Source organism: Ostrinia furnacalis, unplaced genomic scaffold (assembly GCF_004193835.3).
Source record: "Ostrinia furnacalis isolate ACB-3 unplaced genomic scaffold, ASM419383v2 OfSCF1353, whole genome shotgun sequence".
In the NCBI taxonomy this organism is placed as follows: domain Eukaryota; kingdom Metazoa; phylum Arthropoda; class Insecta; order Lepidoptera; family Crambidae; genus Ostrinia; species Ostrinia furnacalis.
The window spans coordinates 167,613-194,751 of NW_021131592.1; the positions used below are offsets into that span (position 1 = coordinate 167,613).

The 27,139-nt window shown below is 38.0% G+C and overlaps 2 protein-coding genes across 3 annotated transcripts; both read left to right on the forward strand.

Moving 5' to 3' along the window:
- The first annotated feature begins 7,365 nt into the window (after window positions 1-7,365).
- Inx7 (innexin 7) lies at window positions 7,366-26,453 on the forward strand. 2 transcript variants are annotated; one of them, XM_028304041.1, is made up of 8 exons: window positions 7,366-7,478; window positions 9,864-10,116; window positions 11,448-11,625; window positions 12,151-12,301; window positions 12,780-12,969; window positions 23,816-23,966; window positions 24,668-24,857; window positions 25,921-26,453. In XM_028304041.1, exons 2-8 carry the CDS (start codon window positions 9,877-9,879, stop codon window positions 26,084-26,086), a joined length of 1,266 nt encoding a protein of 421 aa, XP_028159842.1. In that variant the 5' UTR covers window positions 7,366-7,478; window positions 9,864-9,876; the 3' UTR covers window positions 26,087-26,453. The 2 variants fall into 2 exon arrangements, with proteins under 2 accessions (XP_028159842.1, XP_028159843.1); XM_028304042.1 differs by lacking the exon at window positions 7,366-7,478 and adding an exon at window positions 9,419-9,523.
- LOC114352433 (uncharacterized) lies at window positions 17,531-19,220 on the forward strand. Its single transcript, XM_028304045.1, has 2 exons — window positions 17,531-17,910; window positions 18,228-19,220. Exon 2 carries the CDS (start codon window positions 18,276-18,278, stop codon window positions 19,203-19,205), a length of 930 nt encoding a protein of 309 aa, XP_028159846.1. The 5' UTR covers window positions 17,531-17,910; window positions 18,228-18,275; the 3' UTR covers window positions 19,206-19,220.
- Window positions 26,454-27,139: the final 686 nt, after the last annotated feature.

Below are 27,139 nucleotides of genomic sequence, written 5' to 3' on the forward strand. Positions count from 1 at the left end.
CTTCGGATGCAACTGACCAAAACGTTTAAACATAAAAATCTTTAAAGCAACAAAATCATGTTACTAATATCTAGCTTTCACATAAATTCTATATCATAGCGTTTCATCGATTAATCCTTCAAGCTCCGCGAATCTAGACGACATTAATTAATGCCGTCTAGTTATGACATTAATTAATGCCGTCTGGGACTCAATCGGTTAAAAACACTTTTTACTTCCTACTTAAATTTTCATATTCCAAAGTTCTCCGTACGAGCTTTCATTATACATACTTATACAACTTTATGTTTATCGTAATATTCAAATTCTTTAAGAGGTTCAATAAGTTTCTATTATCAAATGAAATAAGAGTTGAATCTGGTAGGAAACTAACCATAACATCAATGTTATTAACAGTATTGATGATTCTGCAGTTGGAGTTACTTAGCCAGTTCCTCTGTGGTAGAGAATTCCGGGTGAACCTTGCTTCCACTTTCTTTCTGATCATCCCTTTTGTCAGATGCGAAGACACAGGCCAAGATCTCTGTTTGGGGTAAGAATAAACTACTTATGATTCGTCAAACTGTATGTTACAATAGATTATCCAGACTTGGAAAGCATTAACGTAGGAACTAGGAACGTTTAGAAGCCGTTACCATACGTTACCATAATCTTCGTGCCAATAGCCCCTAGCAACAGCAAAAAGCCGTGCAAAACTGAGCGGTCTAGCGGTCGGTCGTCAGGACATTCTCCACACGGGCTCGCTGAGGCGGCGTGGAATGCAGTCACGCGGGGTCTGCGCGTACGCACCCGTGGGAGTGTGTGAGGTGCGCTAGTGTGCAGGAGCGTTACCAGTGGTTGAAAACTCACGCGATTCTCGAGGACGATGCAAGTTGTGAGAAATAAGTAAATGGTATCCTTATGCCCGTTTTCATTGTGCATTGTGGAAAACCTTGGACGAGGCCTTTGTCCAGCAGTGGACGACTGGATGTCATTTGGCTGAAACGAACGAACGAATGCCCGAATGCCCGTTTTCACCATCAATCTCTAATTTTTAAGTGACCCTCGTCGTTTCAGCCGAAATACGTCCACTGCTGGACAAAGGCCGCCCCCAAGGATTTCCACAAAGACCGGTCCTGCGCCGCTTGCATCCAGATACTTCCCGCGACCTTCACCAGATCGTCGGTCCACCTAGTGGGAGGCCTGCCCACGCTACGTCTTCCAGCTCTTAAGTGATCCTATGAAAACAAAATTCCTGTTATTTGTCACTATAGGGGTCACTTAAAAATTAGGGATTGATGGTGAAAACGGGCATTAGACTCCTTTTTACCTTCTGATTAATTTCGTTGCGGGTCCAATGACAGTTTAACTTTGCCCCGGGACAAACTTGACCTTCATTGGTTGGGTTTTTATTGGCGGTCAAGCTGTAGATCCTGGCTACACAGGAGTTGCAGCGGTGGAAAAGAGAGGTGGGAATAGTCCCGTTGGCTCCTTTTTACACAAACCAGCTATGGTTGCCTTGTCTATGGGCACCTGATAATGGATTAATCATTTTTTTTGTAAATATGTACATAACATAATTTAAGCGTTAAAACACACTGGCTTCTTACAAAGAGATAAAATTAAACTTGTATTTCTATTGTATTTTATTATTGTTACATTGTTTGGGGATCGAATTCCCAACCTCTAGCATGAAGTCTATGCGAACTACTAGACCAGGCGGCCGTCCAGTAATTTAAATTCATTATTAGTTTTAGTTTAGTTTAGATGTCAAAATCGTTACAACTTTTCTACTCTTCCATGGTCATAGAGTTTCTTGTGACTCCACTATGTCTGTTTTAACAATCCTTGCTATTTCTTCCACATTATTAACTCTTTCCGTGGCAGTGAACGGCTTTAGCAGTCAAAACAATAATGCTGAGTTGCACCACCAAACTTTGACCGTAACTATAACGATAAACGGTGTATTTTGTACGGAGTTTGACAGATTTTTGACGTTTGTAACAGTCAAAGTAAGATGGTGCAACCCAGCCTAAAACTTCCTCGTTGTAGATAAAAAAAAACTTCTATTGTGTCTGGGACACTGTGTTACTATCGGTCGCGGAAAGTGTTATGAGATTCATTTTAAATCATTTCTAAGACACGGGATACTATAATTATAATGCAAACAAAAGAGGTTCAGCCAAAAAGTTGTTCAATGGAGCTGTAAGAGAAATGGATACAAAAAATATCTAAATGTATTTAACTCAAAGGTGACTGACTGACTGACTGACATAGTGATCTATCAACGCACAGCCCAAACCACTGGACGGATCGGGCTGTTTGGCATGCTGGTAGATGTTATTACGTAGGCATGGAGTAGGCATCCGCTAAAAAAGGATTTTACGAAACTCCACCCCTAAGGGGGTAAAACGGGATCCACGCGTACGAAGTCGCGGGCGGCCGTTAGTACCTTATAAAGTCTAAAGTCCCATACAACAGCCACAAAAAGACTTCCAGAGGTAAAGACGGGCGCTGATTTTCACAATCCTACTAATATTATAAATACGAAAGTTAGGGTGTCTGGATGTTTGGATGTCTGGATGTTTGTTACTCTTTCACGCAAAAACTACTGAACGGATTTTGTTGAAACTTTACAGTATTATTGTTTTTAACCCAGATGAACATATTATAGGCTATAATTTATGCCGATTTGTGACACTAAATTACACGCGTGTGAAGCCGCGGGTAAAAGCTAGTAGCAATTAAAGTAGACATAGAGGGAGAAAGAGAGATAAAAAGACAGAGTTGCAATATCTTTAGGAAACCTGGTTATAAGTATTTCTTTCGTGAATACATTATTGAAGTGATATATTTGTGAGTTTGTCCAGTGGTAACGCAGTTATGTTATTTATTATTATTAGCTCACTTATTAATAATACTGTATGATCCTCGGCATAATATTGGAAGCAAACCCCAAAAGTTATAATAATAAACTGAAGTTTGCGTTGTTTTTATAAACTAAGTAAGAGTATGTAGTTAGGTATTTAACAATTATTTGGCTCTGGATTTAGAATACTTATTCAGATTCCAAGTAATACTTTGAAAACAGAAGCTTGTGTACAGTTATTTATGTTAAGTAGGTATTAGAAGGCTAAAGAATTGATCCACAGACAGCTTGATAAAAGCTTATCGCGGCGCGCATCCTAGGCCTACAGACTGGTCAGCTAGTTTAAAATAAAATAAGTCGGGTAAGAATTCTTTTATAAAAATGTCTGGTACGAATCTAAATTATATAACTCAAAGGTGACTGACATAGTGATCTATCAACGCACAGCCCAAACCACTGGACGGATCGGGCTGAAATTTGGCATGCAGGAAGATGTTATTACAGCATCCGATAAGAAAGGATTTTCGAAAGTCTACGGGGTAAAACGGGATTCACGCGTACGAAGTGGCGGGCGGCCGCTAGTTCTTTTATAAAAAAAAATAGATAAGAAATATTGCACTACAGATGCATAACAAATGGTACACAATATCGTGCCTTTAAGATCTTAGACTCAGATTATCTAGCTTATCATTACTGAAATACTATATTATTAGCCGTGACGTGTCATTACTCATGTCATGTACATATGTCATAGTTGTCACAAACATTAACGAGAAACGAGCGGTTAATCATATGTTAATTTCCTGGTTTAAATCATCAGGTATTGTTTGAAGAAGTCTGACTGAGTTGATAAAGTTGTGATTGGCTGAAATCGCTGAAATATTAGTCTGTTTTATTGAGGATAATAGGTACTACTGATTATAGTATGACATGGCTACATACTTACTCGTAAACATGACATAAGTAAAATGTACACACTGACGTAGGGTGAATTAAGTAACAACAAAAGCCCAATAACCCAGTATTAATAGTAGTGCCCTTCTGTAAATGTCATAGTGTCCCACAGACACTTCAATGTCGTATAACTATATTTGATTGACCGCGGGAGACACCGATATTATTGTAGAGATGGTAGAGATATGGATATCTTTTGCCACTGAAAGTTAATTTTTGAACCATTTATCAGCGTTACGATTGTCACGTAAATGTTATTTTGATTATGATCGAAAACTCTCTTAAAACTCTCTTGACTTATCAGCTGCACGATTGATGTCTGGAATGCTTTGGATAAATCATAACCTTTGCAAATGAAAACTTTTTTAGACTCTTGGATTTGAAAAACAAAAGTAAAGCACCGATTATCATCATCATTTCAGTCACAAGACTTCCACAGCTGATCATAGGCCTCCCCCAATGATTTCCACATCGCCCGGTTGGTAGCGGCCTGCATCTACCACCTTCCTGCTACCTTTATAAGGTCGTCGGTCCACTTTGTGGGTGCACGTCCCACGCTGTGCCACGTGTTCCGGTACGTGGCCTCCACTCTAATAAATATGAAAAAAATCCGTAGCCAAACGAACTCGCATGAACGTAACTCCTTCTTTTTATTGAATTTTATATAAAAAAGAAATGAATTTTATTCTTATTTTATAAACAAACATGTTGTTGAGCCTCCACAAGGTTGACAAAAACTTAAAGGTCCTTGCTAGTTTCCGAGGTCGAGGTAATCATATCTTAACTAAATAATAGTTACATTGTTTTTCTTAGATTAGAACTTGAAAAAGGAAAAATATCTTCTTCTTGACCCTGGCCGTTTTCCCCATTATTTGGGGTTGGCTCTCCTTCTGAGGTTCTAGGACAGTCTGTCCTAGGTTGTCGAAATATTTGTTTGAGCACGCTCTAAGTCCTTGGCCACCGTGGACCACCAGGTGGCCAGTGGACGTCCTCTACCTTTCCTATTATTTGGCAGTGAAAATGGAAAAATATATTTTTCCATATTCAGCTAAACGCAAATGATGCACTTGACAAACTATACGAGATCAAATCAGAAATGAGGAGATCCGTAAACGAACTAAAATCACTGACATAGCCCGCTGGATTAGCAAGCTGAAGAGGCAATGGGCAGGGCACATAGTACGCAGAACTGACGGCCGATGGGGCAGCAATGTTCTAGAGTGGAGGTCACGTACCGGAAAACGCAAGGTGGACGAACGACCTGATAAGGGTAGCAGGAAGGCGTTGGATGCAGGCCGCTACCAACCGTGCGATGTGGAAGTAATTGGGGGAAGCCTATGGTCAGCAGTGGACGTCCTGTGGCTGAAATGATAATGATGATGATGATGAAATGATGCAAAGCAGTATCGATGGCCCTAAATCTAAATTATATGTAGCATATTGTACTGCTAGAATCAAGTTGCATAATTGAGGTACCTGCAATACCTCCAGTAATGTAAGTCGATCCGTTCCAAGAGCTATTTCTCTTGACGATAAGAAATGTTTTTCTGATAACAGCGATAACCTACATAAGCTTACTATGATGGAGGCTAGTTAAACTAGCAGTTTAATTGCCTGTACTTAATTTGAAATGTAGAGGCATATAATTTGCATATTTATTTACAAAACAAATCCTGATGATTATGAAATAGTGTTAAGATATCGTTAGCGTATTCATATTGTGCATGTATCAACCTATAATATTTAATTTAACTTGTGTAAATAAAGTCTAAATAAAGGTGTATTAAGGGCTTAAAATTATATACCTGAATGAATATTAAAAAAGCCATATATGTTCAACAAGCTTTTTCATTTCGCAATTAAGTTCAATGCATTATTTTTACGAGAATAAGCTTTATTTGGTAAGTACTTTCAATAAAAATAAGGACATGTTACCGTTATTTTTAAGATTATTAAGCAATTATACAAGATTCTAATTTATTGTTTATTATTTTTTGTAAAATATCTGCCTAATTTGTATTGATCGCTTTTATATCAAATAGGGTTTCTGATTTCTCGACTTATTTTTTTTCTCGAGTTTCGGGAATTCTCGAGGCCAAAGTCTCGAGTTTTCTCGGGTCTCGAGTCTTTTAATTAAAACTGTTGAAATCGGTTGAAGTTTAATAAAAACACGGGTTTTTATTAATGTTATAATGTGTCTGGGTTATAATCAATAATACCGTAAAGTTTCAACAAAATCCGTTCAGTAGTTTTTGCGTGAAAGAGTAACAGACATCCACACAAACTTTCGCATTTATAATATTAGTAGGATAATAATTATAACTTAGTAAATAACTAAAGGAACTAAAGTCATTAAGTCGCGTGTACTTTAAGGATTAATAACCATAAATATCTGGAGCTCCAATTGAATCACTTGTTTTCCAAAGAACACAAGTCCAAATTAATTGAAAAACTACGATAATAAACGTACATTTACAAACCAAAAAAAAACTTTTAATTAATTTTTAAACTTAAAGATAACGACTTGAATAAACGTATTTTAAGAGTACCTAAACTAACAGATAGTTAACAAAAAAAAATCAGTCTTTAAATCAGTCAGTTATACAAACACAATGAAATATAGCATACTCGTAGGTGAACATTATTATCATTACTTGCAAATCAAATTAGTTAAAAAAAGGAAAGACTAGGCCAGTCTAAACGCAACGTTAACCTATTAAATAATTAAAAACTTACTTTTGTCTAAGAAAATAGGCTTTCAAGAATATTAAAGCTTCAAATTCGAAACTCGAGAATTCTCGAGCTTCGGTAATTTTTTTCTCGTCTCGAATGAAGCCAAATTTCTCGAGTTTTCTCGAGTTCGAGAAAGCTCGAGCAGAAACCCTAATATCAAATCACGCTTGCCAGTTAAATCCCCATGGATTAAAACTGGATTACTACGTGATTAATGGATTTGATCAGATTTAATATTTTGTAATATTTAGGCTACTTGTTATGTGTTACGAAATTCTACACGCAGTAATTACATTTTAGTAATTAAAAATAGTGTGAAATTATTTTTAGAGCCAGCTCTGTTCGTATTTTTTTATATTATGCATAAATGCATAAAGACATATTAGAGCACGTGGTTAAGAGAGAGTTTCATAATTGAACTCTTATCCCAACGTTCCGCCTATTCCGAATTGTGATGTGAGACCCATAACTTCAAGTTAACATTATTTAAAGTCTTAGGTAAGTTATTTAATGACTTGAAATAAATAAAAACGTTTTTTTTGTGAAATACTTAATAATGTGCATTTATCACAAAAGAAATGCTCCTGCATTTCACAAATGCACATTTTGTGAAGTGCACATTCTGCGTCAGACCTATGTGTCGTACTGAAATGCAACTTGAATCTTCAAAACAATTACAAATACAGCCTGATTCAGCCAATCCTTATCGCAACCAGAGCCTTAGCATACCCCCGTCTATTTGACCACTCGTCTATCGCATCACGTCAAGTGTGAAACAATAAAGCTGAGTCGCTTTATCGTTTTTAACTCATATCTTATCACTTGATAGCAGCAGGCTTGCTCACGCGCAGTCTTCACGCCAGTGTAATATTTGGCCATCAATCGACAATAGTTTTTTAGGTTTTGTGCATAGACAAGTTCCTTTTTCTCGTAAAAGACGTAGGTGAGTGGATTTTAACTGATTTTTGGTTCAAATTAGGTCAAAATATTCGTTTTTGTGAGGTGAATTACTTGAATTTGTGCAGTGTGATTATTTATCTATGTTTGTTTTGTCAATTGATTGGGGTTATGAATGAAATAAGATTAATGTGTATAAATAATGTTGACAAAACTGGATTCGAATTTTTAAATCTGTGTATTTTACAAAATCATTTGTGTTAAGTATGTGGATTATTATCGCGTTAAATAAATTTAGTTAATGCATTTTCAGTGAAAAATATGAAAGTTTTGCTACCTTAGTTTTGAAGTATTTTTCATAGACAAAACTTTTTAAATCTTTTGTTTAAAAGCTTTTCTGATATTGTTTTACCGCAATTTTTGGATCAGAAATCCTTGTAGTGGTCATAGTACTTTTGCTTATTGCACCAACTGTACGCAAGAGTCCTAACTTACTATTTAAACTTGCAAAGCTTTTAGCTAAAGTTCACTGTCTAAATTATTTCATCCTGAGTTTTCCCCTAAAAATGATGTGAGCACCGCGGTCGTTTTATTTAGTGGGTTTGCCTTGTCCTTTTGACTTTATGAGCCCCACATAACCTATCCTGCAGGGTAGGTACCTATGCAATTTCATGCATTTTTTCCCGACAAAAAAAGGTAATTTGTACATACTTCGATTACGGTTAAATTAAAACGATTAACTCCATTTTTGATAATGTAGAGCTTATTATTCATTTATTGTTATCGTTACTATGTGCATATAGGGTTTTAATGTTATCTACTTGCTATTCAATAACTTACTGTAGCTAGCGTTAACAGAGAGTATTTGTTTAATTAATTATATCAGATTGTTCATTTAATAGATTTATATTCTTACGCCATACAAGTAATTTAATGAAATAATAATACAATAACTAGTTTGAAAGCGACTTAATTCAAAACTTCCCATATTTAAAAAAAAGAAAATTTTCAGTTGCATTGAATTGATGAAAAGATTTGCAATGAGTTGGTAAAATGTCATTGGAGAATCCCCATTTGATGAAAGCGAGAGAAAAAACGGAAATGGGTAGCTGGAACTGTGGCCCACTGTAGTAATGAATTACTTAATATTTCATTGCGAAACCTTTTCCTTTTATTAACGCCCGCTCAATTCTAATTCAGTATCACATCCTCGATCAATAAATTATCGAAGTTTAATATCCATCGATGGATATCTAAGTACTTTATCAGGTCATATCGAGACTTTGATCTTACTGGTATCACTGTGGGTAGGTAGGACTTATATCTGGGTAAGATCTACGATGAATTGTACACTGATAATAGAATTATGCGAAATTTTGTGCTATTCCTGCAAAATTTTGTAGTGATTAAAGTCACCTGGATTTGATCGCTCAGATAATTATTATTACTGACGGGATTACTACCATGTACCTTATTTTTTAGTTTCCGATATTTCGGCACTGTTGCAAGCACCATGGTCACGGAGTAACTGAGGAAAACTTGCCGGTGAGATGTTATGGGCAGAAATAATAATAATTATGATAGTGACCATGAAAGTTTAAAACAATATAATATCGCTCAGATGATCAAAGTGGACTCCAGCCGACATTTTTGTGTCTTTTGATCACCCATGGATAAAAGTCCTTGCCAGGAGTCCACTTTGATCACCTAGTTGATCAAATCTAGGTGATCAAAGTGGAATACATCTCTTTATTATTGTAAAGAATGACAACTTAACTCCTATCCCGAGTATTGAAGGATTTTATATCATGTAGAGTTATTCGTAGAATGCATCTCATAGCTTACAAGATAAGTTGAAAATACTTGAGAGAGCCAATTAGCTATCAGTAAGCAAATATTTATTTCAAGGGGACTATCGCCTAAATTCAAAGTTCATTCATTGGTTGGGTTTTATTTGTGATCAATAATAACACTTAGAGCAATCAAAGGACTTAATCTACAGTTGACTTTAAATCGATTCTCAGGACTTTCAAATTAGAAATTTTGATCAGGACGTCAGTAGTGTGTTCGCAAGACCGCATTAAATTCTTGGTGATTGTCATTTTTATTCCAACGCAGTTCTCATACAATTTTCCGTGTGCCAACTTCTTAGTTGAAAGCTCCTTTAATCAAGATCTTACTAAGTGATGATCTTCGGCTTATATTTTAACCGTGGCTATAACCATAACCGGTGTTTTTGTATGGAGTGTGACAGACTTTTGACGTTTGTTCAAAATAAGATGGGGCAAGCCTAAGGCTGTGTTGCAACATCTTACTTTAACTTTGAAAAACGGCTAAAATCTGTCAAACTTCATACAAAAACACCGGATAACGTCAAAGTTACGGTTATAGTTAGGTGGTGCAACCCAGCCTTAACTTATACTTGTTTTAGTGGCGGCCGCAAGATGCTGGTGGCGACCTTCAACACGCTGACGCCTCGAATGAGGTTCAGCTATAAGAAGCCGATCATCGAGAACTTCGCGTTCAAGCTGCACTACCAGATGACGGTCACCATGCTCCTCGCCTTCGTCATCCTGGTCTGCGCCAGGGAATACTTTGGGGACCACATCAGGTGCCTGTCGGATCAGGGAGTGCCGCCCAATGTGATTCAGACTTACTGCTTCTTCATGGCTACGTTTACGATTGTAAGTGTTCTTACGAGTACTAATAGTGTAACTTAGAGGCGTGAGGAAGCGCTAGAGTGGTGTCACTGTGGTGCGTTTTCCGCCCACTGCTAGTTTTCTTACAATTTCTCAAGCGCAATTGTAGCGCCACTCTAATTTGAAGGCACCCTTAATAGTCTGATGCCCATTTTCACCATCAATCCCTAATTTTTAAGTGACCCCAATGGTAACACCTTATATGAATGAATTTTATTTCATAAGGTTTATTTAAAAACTAGGGATTGATGGTGAAAACGGGCATAAATGTTGATAAATAAAAATAAAACAGATTAAATATGAAACTGGCAAATAAATTAAGTGTTAGTTGCTACGAGAATCACCTATGAATAATAGCAGTGTTTATTGAAATAAAAATTAATTACAATTACCTATTATTGTGGTTTCACCACTGCATAAATCATTTTGAAATTAACAGTCAGTCTGAGTATTATCAGTTAATTATATTATTTATATAAATATTGCAACATTAATTTAATATTTAACGGTATTAATTAATGTCATAATTATCCCAACGTAATCGTGCACCCGGATTGATAAATGTTTGTTTCCTTATTTATTACACTATTTTACGAAAGTAACTATGTACGAATAATAAAATATAAAAGCACTAAAAGATAAATTAAGAAGATAAAGATAGAAATATGAGATACTAATCCTCCATTAATCGTTTTGAAGAGGGTGAAACGTAACAGGTATTAACAAGAGCCGTCTGCAGTCCAAAAGTCACTTTTAATTATGCCCCCTATAAAGCTATAGCCTCTATAGTGGCAACTAATATGGGTAGGTAACTGTCCTGGCCACTAGTTGCGGCATTGCAACTAGAATCTGCTGCAGTTTGGGCGCTAAGTGCGTGTTCTTTAGAAAACTATGTTACGTCAAATAAATAAGTATGCCTTTGTTAGGTGTCATCATCATCATCATCATTTCAGCCATAGGACGTCCACTGCTGAACATAGGCCTCCCCCAATGCTTTCCATGTTGATCGATTGGTAGCGGCCTGCGTCCAGCGCTTCCCCGCTATCTTTACGATGTCGTCGGTCCACCTTGTAGGTGGACGTCCCACGCTACGCTTTCCGTGCGTTTGTTAGGTGTAGGTTCATCATCAATAGTCCATCGGACGAGGTTCGAACCAGCGTATTTTAACTAAAACTTCCTCGATTTTTGTTAAGATTGAAGCAAGGATCACACAATCCACATGCACATTCGGATTTCGAGTCGGCCAGTCTGACACCCGTACTGTTGTATTACGTCATTGCCTTTACAACACATCTGTAACTCTTCTATAACACCAGGTGCGGCATTACAACGAGAGCCTGCTGCAGTCTGGGTTCCTTCCACACCCAGGAGTGGGGCCCATGTCAGGCGACGATAAGATCCTGCACCACACCTACTACCAGTGGGTTCCGTTCGTGCTGTTCATCCAGTCGATATGCTTCTACATGCCGCATTATATTTGGAAGAAGAAGGAAGGTTCGTCTTCTTTTCACTAAATTGACGTAATAATCTGTTTTTGATAATTTGTAAATATTATCAGTGGCCAATTCGATGTAAAGGACGCCTATGGAGTTCAGCATGGGACTCTTTCGATTCTGGTTCGAATCTTAGAAGGTAAAACCACTGTATTACCTAAACATGTTTAAGCTAACTAATTAGCTACTAGTTGTGTAGGTAGATATTTAAAATAAATACTCATTTAAAAATATAGAGCCACTTCAAAATTTTACAAATGTGTACTGTAGTTTAAAGGCATTTATCTTATCTGGCTGTTGGCTTGAAATAATGCAGATAACCCGGCCATAGCATGCATTAAGGTTATGCACTCGCAATAAAGATAACAATGATCATCTGTCAGTCTGTGTGCTACAGCAGTTACAGTACTTATCAAATGAGAGCCAATTAAATAAACAAAAATTGAGATAACTTTTCAATTTAACACAGGAAAATGAATCGTGCATAATTAATTATGTTAAAAAATCCATCTTTGTTTCTTAACAGGTGGACGAATAAAGGCTCTAGTAGATGGACTGCAGTTTGCAGCTTTGGCTCTTGAGCAAGAGTCGGACATCACTGTGCAAGGACAGACTGTGCCATCAAAGGCTACTCTTGACAACAAAATCAACGTGATTAGGAAGGATATTTTACTGAGGTGAGTGTAAAATGTGACCCGTTATAACGTTCGCGTTATAGAGTTCATGTGTCTTCAATACCCAATATATGTACAGAAACTCCGAGAACTTCTTTGACATCTTTCGGGTCACATTCCTGAAGACTTCGTCTCGACAAACGTAGTGCGTCTTCTCCTCTGCTCAATGGACCGATGACTTCAAGAAGATAGCTGGCAATAGTTAAATGTTAAGAAGGAAATGGTGCTGAGGCTTTGTGTCCAGATTGTCCAACATTGAACAGAGTAATTAGCTATCAGAAGCCATGCAGAATTTGTGATGACATTATCTTCTTCTTCTTCGTCGTGATCGTCACACCTCGATTGGTGGCAAGCTTTACAATCCGTCGCCATTCCTCCTGCATCGCAGCCTTTCTTGTGCACTCGTGGAGTTGAGTTTTTGAGTGCGGATGGCATTATAACTGGCAAAAAATACGCACTCCTGAATAGCAAATATTTTCAGATTAAGGATAACCCGCACCTGGTCCACGTGGCTGGTGGCGATGGAGATCACCAACATGCTGCACGTCATGTTCCAGATCTGGATCATCAACGTGTTCCTCAACGGGCACTTCATGGACCTCGGGCCTAGGGTGCTGCAGTTCAAGCGGTGGGACGATATTGCTGACCCGTTGGAGACTGTATTCCCGAAGGTTTGACTTTTCTACGGTATTGAATATCTACAGTAGAAGAAGTATTTTTTATAGCAAAATCGACCCTATACGAGTATTTACATAAGATGCTACAATATTTAATTTTAGCTTGATTGATATGCAGTCCGTTAGGCGTCAATTCCTTTATTAATTGATGCTGATGTGAAAAGCATAGTTAACACTATTCTAATGCTTAAAACGTTCATGATATTATTATATGGACGTAAAAATATTTGCTTTATTGTTCTTAAAATGGTTATAAAACAAGTTGAACAGATTTTCATACTAATTTAATGATTTAACTAGAAGGGCAGAAAAGTCCCAATCATAGCTATGTTTTGGGCACTTCTTCGAAATCGCATTCTTCGGCTGATTCATATGGACAAATTTCAAATTCAATTTTAGGTTTGTAACATAGACTCATATGAAAATAGGTACACCCAATAACATATATTTGGATAAGGGACTCGTTTTTGTAAAGTAGTTTTCAAGATATCGACGTTCAAATATTTTGTGCCCATATGAATCAGAATTTGTTACATATTAATCAAAAACAGAAATAAAATTTATGATATTTATGTACAATTGGCTCTAAATTAAGAAAATAATCTTATTATAACAAAAACAATGATCTGTTGTTATGAAAAAATGCAACGATTCCACAATAATTCATAAAAAAACATTTTTTTGAAACTTTAGTATACCATCCATAATATTTTGTCATCATCATAATAATTTCAACTGAACATAAGCCTCTCCCAATGATTTCCATAATGACCGGTTGGTAGCGGCCTGCATCCTGCGCCTTCCTGTGGGAGGAGGTTCTACACTGAGCTTTCCGGCACGTAGCTTCCACTCCAGAAACGTGCTATCCCATCAGCCATCATTTCTGTATACTATGTGTCCTGCCCATTATCACTTCAGCTTGCTAAAACATCGGACTATGCCACCATGCGACTTTAGATCGTTTACGGATCTCCTCATTACAGATTCGATTGCATAAAAAAACAAGCATAGTCCACTCCATAGTACACTATGCAACTTTGTGGTTCGTAAGCCTACAGTGAGAGGCCGCTTTTCAGTACAATTTGTCATCACTGATAAACACACACTGGATGTAGACCTTTATCTTATGGCACTAAGGTATTTTAGATGACTCTACTGAGCTGTATCACTTATCCAAGCTATTGTTGTTAAGACGTCCACCTACAAGGTGAAGAAGGTGAGATGAGCTTATAGAGGTTGTAGCAATGGCAATCAGTTAATCTCGAAATCATTGGAGGCCTATGCTCAGCAGTATATTATTATGTGCTATGGACGCCATAAGTGTAGCTGAAATAATAATAAAAGTAAATAAATCGTTGGGCAATTTCATACAGCGCCATTTAGCTACAAAATAAGCAACGAATTTGCTTGTGTTATGGTTGCTAGCTTAACGGATATACTACTTATTTACACTTAAGACTTGTTACTACTTAAGACCTCTAATATGGCAATTGTACGGGCGGGAGGCAGTGGTTGTAAGGCACCGCTCCCGTGCCCGGGATATGCGGTCAGGAAGGGAACTAACTCCCTAGTGAGCCTAGAGTCCCTATTCCCTAAGACACTAAGTCCCTAGAGCCCTAGCCCTGCCTAACAATAAATACTTAGACATAATAAGGTGTGATAGGAAGGAAGCTGTGCCCAGGTCGCCCAGGGCAGCAGCGTTAGGACGGCAGGTAGGCGGCGGGGACCCGCTGCCAGCCCGGCAGACTCACCGGACTGATCATAGCGACGGCTAAGGGTGTCTTGGCCGCAGCGGGGGGAAATGAGACACAACGACGGACGGTTGATATCTGGTTTATTAGTATTATGTTATGCTATTTATACATGGTTTATTGTTTGTACACATTTAAAGGTATTTGTTAGTGTGCCGTCGGTGTAGAGTGCCGACGGTGCACGCTGAGGGTTCATGGGTCGCCCGGCGGTCGATGCTGACGGTGCAGCAGGATGTACGATCGTGCTCGTACATATTGGCACCTCGCAGAAGAAGAAGGCGCGGAGAATGCTGCACGTGGCTGCCCTGCTGCCCGATGACCGTAGACCGGTGACTCCATGAGTAGTTGATGACCCAGGTGGTGGACCTTTGGTTGGCTGTCCACATGGTGTCCACCTGGCTGGTTGACTGACCAGGCAGCTCGCGGGCCTGGCTCATGGTGATGCCAGGATGCTCGCGGGCCTGGCGCTGGTGAGGCCTGGCACTGGTGTGGCCAGGCTGATGTAGTCAGGCTGATGGTGGGCCTGGCGCTGGTGTGGCCAGGCTGGTGAGGTCAGACTGATGTTGGGCCTGGCACTGGTGTGGCCTGGCTAATGGTCAGGCTGATGGTGGGTCTGGCGCTGGTGTGGCCAGGCTGGTATGGTCAGGCTGATGGTGGGCCTGGCGCTGCTGTGGCCAGGCTGGTATGGTCAGGCTGATGGTGGGCCTGGCGCTGGTGTGGCCAGGCTGGTGTGGTCAGNTTATATTTAAGAAATAAAACAATTACTGAATCAATAATAATTTTTTTATTTACTGTGATACTTAATACTACATGTACCAACACAAAGAAACACATTGCACTCCTTACACATAAATCTTGTTTCTTTTCTAACTCTATTAAGTGCACACATTTTGCAGCGCTGGACTTTTCCATTGGGTATTCTTACTGGAAAATGTTTCAATGCATCTGGAGATAAAAAGCGACATGGACTATTATGCACAAGGCGTGATGTCGAAGGAACTGGCTGATAGTCGAGTAATCTATTTTTAGTAATAATTTGTCTAATTAATTCAAGCTGAAATTCACCAAAAGCCTTTTGAGGACAACCTTTAATATATTTATATGCGTAATATGCATTTAAAATATGCATATCCATAACACGTAGTGCAAGTTTAAGGTACCATCTCCTGGTTTTTCTAATGCAGGTCAATGAACTAATCAACATGTCCGCGGTATCTATTATACCCATATTTTTAGTATAATCAAGTACGCACGCAGGTTTTAATATGGGCAAACCTGTTGCTCTGTCTTCTTTTTCGGAAGGTACCACACTCGCGTCATGCATGGTACTGATCATTGTCACTGCTTTCTTATCTTGCCAACTTAACGCCATCAACGGAGACGAATAAAAAGCTTCTACTTCACCTTTTTTCAACTTTTTAAACTTTGGCATTCCTTTTCTGCTTTTTTTAACAGTACCGCAAGCATATGTATTTTCTTCCATTAATTTCTTAAAAAGATTGGGACTTGAATACCAATTATCAGTATAAAGATGTCGGTTAGAGGACAAGTAATCTTTAATAAGTGTCAATACTACCGACCCGCTGACTTCCAAATCCGGGATATTTTCGATACTGGTTTCACCACCACAGTACACAATAAAATCAATTATAAATTTAGTTTCCACGTCACATAAAATAAACAATTTAATACCAAAGCGGTTTCTTTTTTTTTGGTAAGTATTGTTTCAGTACAAGTCGGCCTTTAAATGGGACTATACTTTCATCTATACACAATTTCTGATATGGTGTGATAGATTTTTTGAATATATTGCGAGCATGTTCAATCACGTAATTAATTTTGTGAAGCCTCGGCCTTTCATTATTATCGAATATATCTGTGAAATGCATCATTGCCATAATAAGGCAGAATTTATTTCTGCTAAGAAGTTTATGAAAAATTGGAGAATGTAGCAACGGGTCCGTGGAGCAATGTTCTTCTATAGTAATCCTTTTGTTTCTGGATATCAACATGCAAACTGCGATAAATAAATAAATATGATTAACGCCAACATCACTCCAATCGTGACTTCTGGAATGTTCTCTCAAATTCACTCGTCGAACATAGTACTGGTAGTACCTATTCGTACACCGCGCGATTTCACGCATTAATTCTTCATTTGCAAAATGCTCGAAGAACTCAAGTTCACTAGAGCATCCTTATAACTCTTGAGTGAAACCAGCAGTGAAGTCATCAAACGGTTCAACAGTTGGAGCACTACCTTCATTTGACCACCTTGATATTGTTTCGTCGTCCGGTACTTAAACAATAAAAATAATACGACATTAATCACTCATAATTTTAATTTTCAGTGGTTCTGAAATCATGCAGCATCTATAAATTATTTTCTTCATTTCTTAAAAAAAGAATAAGTAGGTATCTGTTACTTTTTTGACACAGCGACCCTCGATTCCGCAGCGTTTTTAACTAAGACAAATTAATATAGGAAGCCTGAAACTGTTCCTCTCAGAAGAATGTCAAATACTAAAATAAATACCTAGAAACTAACATACCTGTGTTTCGTCCAACTCCAATTCATCGTCAGACTCAAATTCTTCAGCCACATTTTCAAGGCCTTCCAAAATTCTAATTAATTCTTCGGCATCTGACATGGTTCGCATTAATTGTGGCACTAAGCACACTAACAATTAGTAATAAACTACCCACTTGTAAGTTAATATTCATCATACGATAAAATTATCAACTTACCCTCACTATTTCTCACCTCACTATTTCCTCTCCCTCCCGGACCTCTGAGGAGTTCAGACGTATTTCTTGTGGAGCCCCTACTAGTTTTTGTCACCAAAAAATAAATTAAAATAAAATAGTATAAAATAATCAATTAATAGTGAGTGCTTATAACCCGAAGCTACCAGGAGCGCAGAGAACACTGAAGCTCGACGAGTGGCGTGAGTGAGACATATATCTGTGCGAGCGAAAGCGATATCATTCTAACCGTGCCATCCTTGCTCCTGACTCCGCCCTTCGAATAATGCAGATGCGCGCCCGCGCAAGATCCGCCCGCAAACGACCGAGACAGCTATAGTTTCAACTGTTATCTACACGGTCTAGACCACTCCCTCAATAGTAAAGTGTGTGCGCCTGCGTTCGCCCCGCCCTACAAACGGAGCGCTTACCGACGGCAATGGGGATGTTGCCTGGGTCAAAAAGCAAGAGTTTTAATTAGTCCGTCAGTTAACTTATCAAAAAATACACTACACGTATTTTTCACTTTTTCAAACTAATGAAAATTTAAAGAGTTATAGCGCCCCAAAGTTCATAAGAAGAGGCCCGTGACGTCAACGCTTGCCTTAAAATGCCGCACGTTGTGACGTCGTGCGCAACTTCAACGCACCATAACTATGTAATTATTTGTTAGATTGACAAATAAAAATATATGTGTCCAATATTTTTTGATATTAAACATTCCGGACTAAAAAAATTTTTTTAGGCAACTAGCCTATTCTGTGACTACATTTAGGCCTACAAAGAACATTTTATCCTCAAATTATGCCTAAAACACAGCGTACGCCGCCGCAGGGTTTTAATGTGGACACTATCCGCACCCCTGAGCATTCACCCACACATTACGGATCCGATTCAGACCTAAATTTGTCATCCACCGGTACAGTGAAACACGATAGTCTATTGAATATCACAAAACGAGCGAAACGCAAATTCTCGGACACGCCCGGATGCTCGGCCGATCATTTAAACGAGTTCAGACAAATGTTTGAAAAACTTCAATCCCACCAAGAGGCCAAATTTGCAACATTAAACTCGTCTATACAAACACTAATTGAACAAAATACGGAGATACGAAAAACAGTGGACTTTATGTCCTCACAGTACGATACGCTTGTAAATAAAATTGAATCAGTGGAAAACGAGAATAAAGATCTCAAGTCCCATATCAAGTCCCTTGAACAAAAAGTTGACGCGTTGGAGAAGGATTCTAAGTCCACTTCGATCGAGTTGCGTAACCTACCGAAACTAGAACAGGAAGACAAACATTCCTTGTGCAACACTATTATCAACATAAACACCGCCGTTGGCTCCACATCAACCCTACAAGAATCCGAGATACGTAACATATATAGAACGAAAACGGAGGCAATAGTGGTGGAATTCACTACTACTTCTAGGAAAGAGGATTTGGTCCAGAAGTACAAAATATACAATAAGGAACAGCGTCACGCTAATCAGCCTCAACTCAACACAGTGACTCTCAATATCCCGGGCCCCAAAAAAACTGTGTTTTTATCCGAGGCCCTAACAACCAAAGCGCGTCGATTATATTACCTGACAAGAGAACTCGTGAAAAATCACAAAATAGTGGCTACCTGGACCTCTTACGGTAAAGTCTTCATCAGAAAAGAAGAGAATACACCCCCAGTGCGAGTGTTCGACGAGGGTGAACTTGCTAATATCGTCTCCTAATAGTTTTTAATTGTTTTTAATTTTAATTAATTGTTGTTACCTTGTTTCTAATTTTTAGTCTTTGATTGTATCACTATTTAATGTTGAATAGTAACTCTAGTGATGCTGATAATATAGTATCGGAGGCTAAAACATACACTAACAACATCATTAACATACAAAGTGATTTAGACAACACCAATATATCCGAATCCTCGGTGGAGGAACCTAAAGATTGTTTTAATAAACTTGGATGTCATAGAAATGGTCTAAATATTATTACACTTAACATCAGAAGTATCTACCGTAACTTCGATTATTTCCTGGTCTTCCTCAAAGGCCTAGGTGTAAACTGTGACATAATTGTTCTCACCGAATGCTGGTTATCTAAAGACAAACCTCCCCCCCATCTCGACAACTATAATTTGTATTACTCATCTGTCAATTTTAATCAAAATGATGGAGTTGTCATGTACGTTCACAAAAACATTAAACACACAGTGGTGGAGCCGGCCTTCTGTGACGCCAATTGTCTACTACTTAAGACCTCTAATATGGCAATTCTTGGTATTTATAGATCGCCCGCTCAGAGAAACATTGATAATTTCCTTAACTCTCTTGAAACAAACCTACAATCTATCAAAGTACATAAAACCATAGTTGTAGTCGGAGACATCAACATCGACATTAAACCCTTTAATAATGATCCCAAAAGTCACCCCTACCTCAACCTCCTAGCTGAAAACGGCCTCCTACCAGCACATGTCCTCCCTACGCGTGAATTAAATTGTTTGGACCATATTAATTTAAAAACAGATTGTAAAGCCCAAATCATAGTCATCAAAACGTTTATAACTGATCACTCACCCGTCTTATTAAACCTAGCTAAAATAAAAAAGAGAGACACAGACATAGCATTTAAAAAAATACTTAACATAAATAATTGCGTAAATGAGTTTACCAATAATACGAACCTCAATATAGTCTATGAGATTGACAATCCAAATATAGCTACTGACACCCTGATTAACATTATAAAAAATGTACTTGACTCGAACACTTCAACACGTAAGATCCCCAATAGAAAATATCTTTTAAAACCATGGCTTACAAAAGGATTATTAAGATGTATTCACCACCGTGACTCTCTGCATAAAAAAGTAAAGGAATCACCGAACAACGAAATTCTGCTAATCTCCTATCGGAGATATCGTAACTATTGCAACAACATAATAAAAAAAGTAAAAGAGGAATATGAAAGTGCTGAAATAGATAAATGTAAAAACCCTAAAGAGACATGGAAAAAGATAAGAAAATTCACAAACACAACTGCCAAGAAAAACCCTGCCGAAGAACTTTTAAAAATTAACCAAAATGACCCCCTAATATCTGTGAACCAAGTAAATGAATACTTTGCCGGTATAGGTCAAAAACTAGCTGATCACATACTGGCAAAAGGTAATCAAACACAATCGGATTGCAAAATTACCAGCTCACCCCGTATGAATTCTTTTGTCTTGTTAGAAACGGACAAATATGAAATTGGAGCCCTGATACTTAGCCTAAAAAATGACTCAGCCTCTGGTTGGGATCAAATTCCGGTTTCCTTCCTGAAATGCGTTAAAGACACTATAAGCCCAATCTTGGCATACATATTTAACCAGTGCTTTAGGGATGGAATCTTCCCTGATAGCTTCAAACGGTCTATTATACATCCGATTCACAAAGGCGGAAATAGAGACTGTGTCGAGAGCTACCGCCCGATCTCAGTGCTTAGTGTGATGTCTAAACTCCTGGAGAAACTTATTAATAAACGTCTGATGAAATATTTAAAAGACTTCAACATCATCTCTAATTCGCAGTATGGTTTCCAGGCTAATAAATCCACAGAAGACGCAATAGCTGAACTTACAAATGATATCGTGTGTGGGCTGGACAAAGGCAGGCGATGCATTGGGGTTTTCCTAGACCTGGCGAAGGCATTCGACACAGTCTCAATTAACACACTGTTAAACAAGCTAGAATTGATTGGAATCCGTGGATTACCACTGAGACTGTTTGGCAGTTTCCTTACCAACAGATATCAGTCAGTCAAAATAGGTGACCATGTAAGCTGTCCCCTCCCTGTCACCTGTGGTGTCCCACAGGGAAGTGTTCTGGGCCCAAGCCTCTTCCTGATTTACATAAACGAGCTCTGTCAATTCATACCACAGAATGGCAAAATCATCTCATACGCCGATGACACAGCTCTAGTATTTCAGGGGGAGACTTGGGCGGAGGCACGCTCATGCGCAGAACAAGGTCTACTACAGACATCAATCTGGCTTGACAAAAATCTCCTGACCCTAAATATCAATAAATCAAAATACATTACCTTCTCCATTAATAAATCCACACAACCTAAATCAAACCAATTCCCCCTAAAATTACATACATGTAACAGTTCCGATCTATCATCATGTCCATGCATTCCCTTACAAAAAACTAATGTCATCAGATACCTTGGAGTACAGCTAGACGAAACACTATCATGGAATACACAAGTCGAACTTTTGTCTGCACGCATAAGGAAGTTAATCTGGCTATTCAGGAAACTTAGAAACATACTAAAACCTAAATTACTTAAATCTATTTATTACGCCCTTGTCCAATCTGTACTTACCTACTGCATACCTGTCTGGGGTGGTGCATGCAAAACCAGAATCATAAAACTCGAACGGGCACAACGATCGCTTATTAAGGTCATGTTAAGGAAACCCTTCTTATATCCCACAGAGACTCTCTATAAAGATGCGAATCTAATGACAGTGAGACAGTTGTTCATCATGCAAGTGGCAATACGACAGCACAAATTCCTAAATTACAACCCTCCCACACAAAAGCCCACAAGTCGTAGGCCGCCAAAAGTTTGTCCTATGTCTAAACACAACACTGCATTCTTTCGTCGCCATACACCCTTTCTCGAAAAATTTCTGTATAATAAATTGAACACAGCACTAAATATATATCCTAAAATCCTATATGAATGTAAGACAATCCTTAGTAATTACTTATTGGAACTAAATTATCACCAAACGGAAGCACTACTTACACAATAACAATCACTATTCTATACAGCACGAAGCACACATCCATCTCACACTCACACACTATACTTACACGCTTACACAACACTCATCATCTCGCACACACTCTCTCTCACACACACACACACACACACACACACACACACACACACACACACACACACACACCACACACACACACACACACACACACACACACACACACACACACACACACACACACTCACCTCCTGAGTTACTTAGGTTTAGATTATCTTAGATTCTCTGGTATATTTTTATTTCTTTTTCTATATTTGTATTCTAGTTATAAGCAAAATTAAACAATAACACACGGTTCGGGCGGAGAGTCTGGAGGCCTGAAATACAGGAATTTCCTAGTTTAGGCTCCAGTCCTCTCCAATATTATGTGTTTACTTACCCTATTTTCAACTTAACAACTCTCAACTTCATTATGTATTGCAATATAGTGAACATGTAATGTTGTGGTGGAAATAAAGAATTATTTATTTATTTATTATTATTATTATTACTGTTTAAACACAAATTATTATTAACATAAAAATGATAAGGTTTTTTTTTATTCATAACAAGACCGCAATCGCACCTGGTCTTAAGTGAGATGCAGTCTGGGATGTCATTCTTAGTTAAAAAAACCCTTTTTTGGTGCTTGAAAGACCAAAAACTAATTTATTTTATGATTCATATAGGGCCCTGACCATATGAATCACGCACAGATAAATCAGTTTTTTGCCTAAAATCGAGCAAAACTCGTCATACATACAGACTACAGTGTTGTCATTTTTCTACATGATTATATAACCCAAAAGCATCACAAGAAAGACAGATTAGATTTTTAATGCAATAATGTAATTTTATAAAGTAGGCATTGTAATCAGCATGCCACCTGAACCAAGCACAGATGAATCAAGTATTTGCCTTCGTCACACCGGGTTCTAAGCCAACCAGCTCCACGTCTGCCTTCTAGCTCATCCGTTGCAAGATGGGCTTGCCTCCACGCCAGAAACCAGACTCTCATGACTAAAACCTGACCAGTTATGGTCAAGAACAGCTCACGCCATATGAATCAGTATTTTATGCCGGACACTGCTTATTTATTTTTTTGCGAACAAACTAACTTAATTAAAATTATGACACATTTTTTTTGTAGAAGGACAACTCATTAGCTTTCGAAATAATTTTAATTTATATTGATATATCAAAAGGAAAATGCTACATCAACCATTTTGTTCCGGAAAATGGCTAACGGACACACCATATGAATCAGAGAATCACACTTCAAATATTTTTATTTTGTATAAAGACAGCAATTATGTCAAAAATGTAATTTGCGCCAGATAGGGCTATAGCTAAGCTATACGAAAAAAATATTGCATGCCATTTTGTTAGTTGGTTACAGAACTATACCCAAAGACATCGAAAATTTTGCCTCCGAAGAAATACCCTTTTCTCAACTAACCCTTCACTGGCCAGTAGCTGTCATCAAAGTAACAAAAGAGGATGATATCCAACCTTTTTCTGGTGCAGGTGACGAAGTGCATCTTCCACAAGTACGGTCCGAGCGGCTCCATCCAGCAGCACGACGCGCTGTGCGTTATGGCGCTCAACATCATCCATGAGAAGATTTACACGGTGCTCTGGTTCTGGCTCTTGTTCCTCTTCATTGTGTCTGTGCTTGGTGAGTTTTGATGTGGTTACTGTTTGTACTGGAATTGTTCGATTGTGATCATTACAATTTTCAGATGTTGAATAAGAAATTAGAGGTCATTTTCGATTTAATGCATTTTAATGTAGAAGGTGTGGCATTGTGGAAAACCTTGGAGGAGGCCTTTGTCCAGCAGTGGACGTCATTTGGCTGAAACGAACGAACGAATGTAGAAGGTTCAAGAACATCAACCACTTCCAATATATTTTTTATCCCCAACGACGAAGCTCTTGACCAGCATCTCACTTGATGGAATGATCGGGCCGATGTCAAATCAAAATCATATTCTATTTTAAATTAGATCATTTTTGATGCTGATAAACTGTCCTAAACCATGTCTGGATCACCATTCCAATATCTATAAATGAACCAACTTTTACTCGTCGATATACCTAGATAACTCATCATCATCATCATAAGGTCATTTTAGTCTTCACTGCAGGAGAACGACCCTCTCAAAATGAAAATAAAATTGAGGATTTGGCCTACACTCCTCACGTTGGCCAGACGGGTTGGGAAGGCACCTCGTTCGTTCGTTTCAGCCAAATGACGTCCACTGCTGGACAAAGGCCTCCTCCAAGGTTTCCCACAATGCACGGTCCTGCGCTGCCCGCATCCAGGCTCTTCCCGCGACCTTTACATAACTACTTCAATAAATATATACTGTTTCTCAGCTGTCATCTGGCGAGCGGCTTCTTACTTTTTCTACCGACGGTCCTTGAAGTTCAACGAGATGATGTTCCGCCAAGCGACGAACGGCAAGTTCGACCCGTACAACGTCATCAGAGTCGTCAACGGCTGTCAGTTCGGGGACTGGCTGTTCCTTTACTATCTGGCGAAGAACATGAGCAGTATAGTCTTCCAGTAAGTATTTGGAACTTCTAGGATCTTCTATTTTGGTCTTTCTTGCTGACATCTGTATCTTTTCTGAGTTTCTTCCGCCACTTCTTCTCAGCACTATGTTATCATGAAGTGGTGGTAGGGCAAGTTATTTATATGTATATGTTACGGCTAAAGATAGATGTGAACATAAACTTAAGATTAGCCGGCTAAACTTAAGTTTATCTTCGACGAGGTGTTAATGTTAGTTTCTTCTATCTTTAGCCGGCTAAACTTAAGTGTAACCGCAGGCCCTTGGCTAAAAATGTAGAAGGAAATGGAAAAGGAAACAATGTAATAATGTTTACTATTTTGACACGAAAAATTTATTAAAAAATAATCACTTTCATTACACATACTTTTATGTACCTATGTAGGTATTCAAAATTACAATTATTACAATAACAAAATATTAATTACATAAAACAATATCTAGGTACCTAATCATTAAAATAAAGTAATAAGGAACCATTTGGTCATTACAGAATCTTCTGTAGGTAGGTATTTAAAATTACAAAATAAAACAAAATAAAACTTCTTCAGTGTTAATTACTTAAAACAATGTCTAGTCACAATTGTTAAATAATATGGAGCTAATCGTTGTCTCCCCACCGCCCCCTCAAGCCCTCCGCCGGCCTGGCGCGCCCATCGAATACATTTTTAGCCGTATCGTTTTGGCTAATGTGCACATTAGCCGGCTAAAGATGGAATATCATGACGCAAACTAACATGTTATCGAACTTTAGCTGCTTCTCGAAGCTAAACTTAAGTTTAGCCGGCTAATCTTAAGTTTATTTTCACACCTATCTTTAGCCGTAACATATACATATTTGGGACTTGTACAAGTGCCCTGGTAAGGGCCTCAGTACTGAATAATATTTTGATTTTGATTTCCTTGAAACTATGTGTTTATGAACATTGAAAAGTTTTCTGTTTTGTGTATCAAGGAATTAGTTTTTGCCAATTTCATTTTACTCCATCTGGGTACTTACTTCTTTCTTTCTTTTGTAAATGAGATAGGTGAGTTAATATTCCTCTTAATCCACAGGCAACTATTCGTGGGCCTGGCTGAGGAGTTGCAGAAGAGAGACATGCCTTACGTCGACGAAGATGACCTTAATCATGAAGATAAAGGCGCTGAGCCCGTTCTGATAGGGAAGATTCACTACGACGACGAAACTCTACCTTTGAAAGACGATAAGAAGTCCTCGTAAACATTGGTACATGAGGAATAATATTCTACCACGTAAAAGGTTGTCCGATCTGCCATTATTAATGTTTCGTATCAAATACAGCGCTCTTTAAGAAAAAAGGGAAAGCGCTTTTAACAGAGGGCAAGAAATTTCGATAGTGATAGACCAATGAAATTACTCATAGGCCCTTTCACCTCTATTTTATAGGGGCTGCTATGATGTTGTTGAGAAAATTAAGGTGTACGAGTGTATTTTGTGTTGTAAATGCCAAAGGTTACTTCAATAGGTGGATAATTTATACACATAAAGGAGTTTTAAGTTAGACATAATAATAGAGATGAAGCATTTGAAGTCAACTTTAACGGACTCAGATTCTATAAATTGAGTTGTATATTAAGAAAACTGTTTAATCTCTTGGAAAGAGAAGAGAAAATATTTTTCTGAATTTATCGTTTACATACTTTGCATCATACAGTTTGGATTACGTAGGTGTTACCACAGGTATTACTTCTAAGATATTTTGCATATGAAAATTGCTAGATGATGTGATATTGAAATATTTGAATGACTCAAGAGTAATTCAATATAATACAAGTATTATTATCAAATTATTGATACTTAAGCAGGGTAATAAAAGCGTACCGAATGATCGACGATTATTTAGGCCGTATAGATAAGCTGCCATTTTGGAATCCATAAGTAAGTTTATTGTTAGTAATTTATGGTAGTTAGGTAGTAGGAATAATTGAAATTTTATGTTGTGAAATGTGTGCTTGCGCGAAGTATGAGTGATATTTGAAAATGAATTTGGTATTATTGCTCAAATAATTTATAAGAGCACTTTAGCTTATATTACATCGAATAAAAACTTGTTTCGGATTATTTCAACTCAAAAATTAAATGTAGTAACTTATTTTTGTTACCAATTGCCCAATGATAAGCCAATTAGAATTTAAGATATTTTTGTAAATAAAAGAAAACTTTGTTGTACGATCAATTTTATTACCTTCTAGTGATGTTGCAGAAATATTAACTAACAAATATAATCTACCGTTAGTAACATAATAAGCTATT

What these genes read in the sequence shown, in the direction of transcription:
- Inx7 (XM_028304041.1), top strand. Translation starts at nt 9,877, where the DNA reads ATGCTGGTGGCGACCTTCAACACGCTGACGCCTCGAATGAGGTTCAGC. An exon ending in TCATGGCTACGTTTACGATT is followed by an intron (nt 10,117 to 11,447) that starts GTAAGTGTTCTT and finishes CTATAACACCAG; the next exon opens with GTGCGGCATTACAACGAGAG. An exon ending in CTTCATTGTGTCTGTGCTTG is followed by an intron (nt 23,967 to 24,667) that starts GTGAGTTTTGAT and finishes ACTGTTTCTCAG; the next exon opens with CTGTCATCTGGCGAGCGGCT.
- LOC114352433 (XM_028304045.1), top strand. Translation starts at nt 18,276, where the DNA reads ATGCCTAAAACACAGCGTACGCCGCCGCAGGGTTTTAATGTGGACACT.